The following is a 5,817-nucleotide window of genomic DNA, read 5'->3' as shown; positions in this document are numbered from 1 at the left end:
AAACAAACAAATAAATAAAATCAGAGCTTCGCACATGCTGGGCAAGCTTCTCAGCCGTCTGTGACATTTTTGAGACAAGGTCATTAGGTTGTCAAAGTCGGTCTTGAAATCACTTTGTTTTTTTTCTTTTTTATTGTTTTTATCGAACTATACGTTTTTCTCTTCTCCCCTCCTCTCTTCCTCCCCTCTCCTGTGACTCCCACGCTCCCAATTTGCTCAGGAGATCTTGTCTTTTTCACCTTCCCGTGTAGATCCATTGAACTCACTTTGTAACCTAGGCAGACCTTGAACTTTTGATTCTCTTGCCGCAGCCTTTCAAGGAGTTAGGATCACAGATCTGTAGCACCAGGCCTATTAGATTTTACTCCCGGTCTGGTAATTTAACTCTTGTGGGGCACTCTCCTGAACACTGCAGTCTATCCTGCACTTTCTATCCACTAGGTGGCAGTATCATCTTCTCCTCAGCGGTGACAACTGAAAACCTTTCCAGACTTGAACAAGCTAAGAACGTGAGAACAAGCTAAGAATCAACGTTCTTCTTCTCTCTTATTCCTCTGACAGGGGTTAAGCAACACAGAGAAAGGGCTGGGGAGATGGTTTGACCATTACGAGTATTTACCGCTCTTGCAGAGGACCTGGGTTTGTGTCCCCACACCAGAGGACTTGGGTTTGGCGGCCTGCATCAGTAACTCCAGTTCCAGGGGATCCAGTGCTCTCTTCTGGCCTCCATGTGATAAACATAAACTTATGCAGACAGACAGACACATATGTGCACATGCGTGTGTGCACACACACACATCCTTAGGAACAAAACGCTTTATTTTTAAAAAGCTTCATTTATTATTGCCTTTATTGTGTTAGCAGGAAAATCAAGACATTTTTGTAAAAATGTAAATCCACCACGACATACAACACAAAGATCTACAAACAGAATTAGTGTCCTGCCAGGTGTGGTGCACACACCTTTAATCATAACACTCAGGAGGCTAAAGTGGGCATTATCTCTGGTCAGTTTGAAGCCATCTGGTCTACACAGTGGGTTCCAGGACAGCCAGGGTTTTGTAGAGACCCTGTCTTTAAAAAACAAAACAAAGCAAAAACAACAACAACAAAACAGATTGTGCCTTAACTATCATTTCTCACCTTTAGTCAGTAAAGATCATTTGTCTTTAACAAGTCGAAAAGAAATCACCCACATCAACCACACATTAAACCCCGGTGAAATTAGCATTCTCTTTCCAAGCCTCCTGAATTCATTAACCACTTCGTAAGTGTGCACAAAGGCTGGTGAGTTTTACGGTGTGTATCTGTGTGTGCATGATGTGTGCGAAGGCACACACGCCATGGCACATGTGTGGAGGTAAGGGGACAACTTGGAAAAGTAGATCCTCTCTTCACACCTTCACTTGGGTTCTGGGGACCAAAAGCAGGTCACTGGGCATGCGTGGTCAGTGCCTTGACCTGCTGAGCCATCGCATCAGCCTGTGTTCTGTATGGTTCCTAAGTCTTCAAAATTTGGGAGACATGGGACCAGGAAGATGGCCTGGCAAGAGCGTGGGACCTGAGCTCGATTGGACAGACCCGCATGCAGCGGGAAAGAAGAAAGGGTCTTGTAAGTTGTTCTCTGCCCTCCAGGGCACTCATGTGTGTGTGTGTGCCCTCTGCCCTCCCCACTGTTCCGTGGCACACACTCATGTGTGTGCACGAGCATAGAAAGAAGTTTAATAAAAAATAAAATTTAGATGTCAAAATGAATGCTACTTGGTTTTAAGAGAAATACTGTATGGGTTTTTCTTTGTGCTTGTTTTGTTTTTTAGAGACAGGGTTTCTCTGTAACAGTCCTGGAACTTGCTTGTTAGACCAGGCTGGCCTCGAACTCACAGAGATCCATCTGCCTCTGCCTCCCCAGGGCTGGGGTTAAAGGTGCGGGCCATGGATGTTAATTATCAAGTTAAGTACATGGCAAGAACATGACCTCACTCTTGAAGGATGCCTCAACCACTGTTTATTTGCATTACTGCCTTCCTTGCTATGATCAAGTGCCTCACAGAGACAATTTAGAGAGCAGGGTTTATTTCAGCCAGTGTCATGGTGCTGAAGGCAATGTGACATTCGTGGAGGCGAAGACCTGAGAGTCTGCTCACATCTCCTCAGACTGGAAAACAGAATTCTTCTGGAACAGAGGTGGAACTCAGTCCCTCAAGACCCACCCGTGCCCACTTTCTTCTGGTTCAAGCCTGCCCCTCAGTTCTAACAACCTGCCAAAACAGAGCTACCAGCTATGGACCATGTGCAGAAGTCCCACATTCAAATCGTAACAACATCTAATTAGGTACCCCTGAATTAATTCCTGCCCAGAGTCTAAGAGACCCAGGACTCAGTTTCTACCGCACATCAGGAAACTTGCTGACGTGTGGGACAATCAAAAGGCGGAAGGAGAACCGGAAGGCAGTGGCCGGGCACGCCTTTAATCCCAGCATTTAGGAGACAAAGGCAGGCAGATCTTGGAGTTTAAGGCCAGCCTGGTCTACAGAGTGAGTTCCAGGACAGCCAGGGCTATTTTTTTTTTTTTTTTTTTTTTTTTTTTTTTGCTTTTTCGAGACAGGGTTTCTCTGTGGTTTTGGAGCCTGTCCTGGAACTAGCTCTTGTAGACCAAGCTGGTCTCGAACTCACAGAGATCTGCCTGCCTCTACCTCCCAAGTGCTGGGATTAAAGGCGTGCGCCACCACCGCCCGGCTCAGCTAGGGCTATTATATAGAGAAACCTTGCCTCGGAAAACCAACAACAACAACAGGAGACCCCCTTTTAAATGTTTAAGCTAATAAGACAGAAAGGACAACCATTGCGAAAGCATTAATCTTAGTAACAAGGTTGTTAATACATCATACATCTCAATCATGGCTTGCTGTGCAGCTTGAGGACTGGCAGAGGAGCCCACAACACGCGTGACACAGGCAACACCTTACTGTCCCGTTCGCAGGCACGTTCCTTCTGCTTCAGGCAAGTTCAGGCGACCCTCACAAGTCAAGCAGCTTTACAAACGGGAGGTCAGGCTCGCGTCCACTGCAAAGTTCTTAGGGTACACGTGCTTATTTGACTGGAGAGACACATAGAGCTCATAGAGATGGGGATTGCGGGACACCAATCGGTGAACGACTTTGCCTTCCTTCAAGATCTCTTCAGTCTTTTTGTCAGTAGACATCGGCTTTTCTATGAAATCTGCATCTTTCACGTACAGTTCATCTCCTGAAAAACAGTAAAACTTCATTTCCACAAACATTGCCTCATAAATTACCCCAATAGATTAATGACATGAACCAGTGTCTTTTGTATGTATTTCATGTTGAAGCTTAGTTAGTTTTTCTTGTTGTTACTTTTAATTTACTTTTAAATTTATTATTGATCCATGGTATGTGTGTGTGCACTGCCTGATACTGGGAACCGAACCCAGATCCTCTGATTATTATTAAATCCACGTATGTGTACTGCCTGACGTGGGTTATTGGGAACTGAACCAGATCCTGTGATTATTGTTAATCCACGGTGTGTGTGCGTGCGTGCACGCATAAGTGTAGTGTCAGACATGGGTGCAGGGAACCAAACCCAGATCCAGCAGCATAGCCTCGAACCGCTGAGACTCTTTCTTACCCAGTGTCAGGTTTTTATTACATTTGAGAGGGAAAGAAAGAAAAGGGGAGAAAGAGGTGTGTGTGCGCTCGTGCACGTGTGTGTGCACACGTGGGTACGTGTATTCACGCAAGTAGAGGTCAGAGACCAGCCTGCCAGAGTCGGGTCTCTCCCTCCACCAAGTGAGCATGCGCGATTACAGGACCGTGAGACCTTACGGAGGCCGGAGGGCAACTTCAGGGATTGTTCCTCCAGAACTTTCCACCTTTCGTTTCAGATGGGGTTTCTTACTGGCCTGGAACATCACCAGCTGGGCCAGGCTAGCTGACCCCTGAACTTCCACAGATCTGCCTGTCTCTGCCTCCCACCCGTCATTACAGTGCTGGGGTTCCAGGTGCCTGCCGCCATGCCTGGCTCTTCGCCCCGGTTCAGGGCATTCAAACTCTTAATCTATCTTTCTCAATGGTTCTCCACCTTAGGTGTTTCAGGATTTATTTATTTAGTTAGTTATTTTGGTTTTTCGAGACAGCGTTTCTCTGTGTAACAGCCCTAGCCATTAGGGAACTAGCTCCATTTAGAGCAGGCTGGCCTTGAACTCACCAAGATCTGCCTGCCTCTGCCTCCCAAGCGCTGGGACTAAAGGCTGCACCACCCTCACCGGGCTCCACGTTAGTTTTTGATTCAGGGATCAGGGAACCATGGAGTTGGCCTGACCTAGCTGCGTCATAGGTTTTTCAGGTTAGAGTCCATGGCTCCTTATAGAAAAACTGCTAGAGCCTGGAGAGATGGCTCAGGGGTTAGGAACACTAGGTGCTCTTCTGAGCACCCGGGCTCAGTTCCTAGCATCCACATTACAGCTCATTACCACTGCGACTCCAGGTCCAGGGAATCTGATGTCCTCCTCTGACCTCTGCAGATACGAGGCACACAGGTGCTGCGCATACATGCACACATGTAGGCAACACTGATATACCAGGTAAAAATAAGTCTTTTTTTTCAAAGCTGCTAAACTGTCCCTCTGTAGGGTGAGTAACAAATCTCATCGGTATTACCTGAAACTGAAGGGGCAGATATGGAATATGACAGTCACATAGTGCCTGCCTGCTACAACACAAATCAGTGTCTGCCAAACTGTAACAGGCCATCAACAAGTCTCCTGATTCAAATGAGCTAACAGTTCACAAATTCTCATAATTGAAATAAAAATGTAAAAGTGACTTGGGGCCAGCCTGGTCTACAGAGTGAGTTCCAGGACACAGGACAGCTGGGGCTAAGCAGAGAAACTTTGTCTAGGAAAACTAAAGGAAAAGTGAGATAAAAACGCATGAGAAAAGAATTTTGTTCATGCCTAGGAAATATATATATATGTGTGTGTGTGTGTGTGTGTGTGTGTGTGTGTGTGTGTGTGTATGTGTATATATGCAAGTTTATAAACTCAGACTCCCAAGTTATAATAAACATGGGTTTGTGCACACTGACACACCCTTGATCGCAGCACAGGGGTGATGAAGGCAGGAGAATTTTAAGTTTGAGGCGAGCCTGGGATACACAGGAAATTCCACGTCCGCCTAAGATCTATAGTTAGACCTTGTCTCAAAAATAACTAAAAAAATAAGCACTATGTGTCCTACAGTTAGCTTTAATTATCAAAAAAACCATACTTCCTACGGTCACCTGAGAAAGAGTCTTAATCGAAAGGACTGCCCAGATCACACTGGCCTGTGGAGGACTGTCCTGAATGTTATTTGATATAGATGAGGCCAGCCCACTGTGGGCAGCACCATCCCTTAGTCAGGGAGGCCCAGATGGAATAATAAAGCTAGCTAACCAGAGTCCTCTGTGAGCCAGCTAGTCAGTTGAATTCTCCAGGGTCGCTGAGGCTCCTCTCGGGCTGTGAAGTGCATTCCTTGGTTGAAAGCAAGGCTATGTGTAACGCTTGAAAGCCTGTCTTCAGGTTTCTCCCTTTGCCTCTCTCAATGATGAACCATAACCCATAATCTGAAATAAACCCCTACTTCCCCAAAGTTGCTTTTGGTCATGATATTTGTCATAGGAACAGAACGAAACTAGATAATCTGTGTATTTTAGGACTTTCCCCTTTTTTTAATTAATATTCCACCAAGCATGGCAAATTTCTTGATATTACAAAGTTTATGTCTGAGAACCACACAGCTAAATTACAAAAAAAAA

General features: G+C 45.7%; 1 protein-coding gene across 1 annotated transcript in view; it reads right to left on the bottom strand.

Annotated features, from left to right (window-relative positions):
- Positions 1–2,736: 2,736 nt before the first annotated feature.
- Nudt19 (nudix hydrolase 19) overlaps positions 2,737–5,817 on the bottom strand; it is a 6,180-nt gene continuing 3,099 nt past the window's right edge. The window contains exon 3 of the mRNA XM_026789907.1: positions 2,737–3,246. Within this exon, the coding sequence (XP_026645708.1) occupies positions 3,035–3,246 (212 nt within the window). The 3' untranslated portion in view covers positions 2,737–3,034. The remainder of the gene's footprint in view (positions 3,247–5,817) is intronic.

The sequence above is a fragment of the Microtus ochrogaster genome, unplaced genomic scaffold (assembly GCF_000317375.1).
Source record: "Microtus ochrogaster isolate Prairie Vole_2 unplaced genomic scaffold, MicOch1.0 UNK32, whole genome shotgun sequence".
Taxonomy (NCBI): Eukaryota; Metazoa; Chordata; class Mammalia; order Rodentia; family Cricetidae; genus Microtus; species Microtus ochrogaster.
This window is presented reverse-complemented; position numbering and strand designations above follow the sequence as displayed.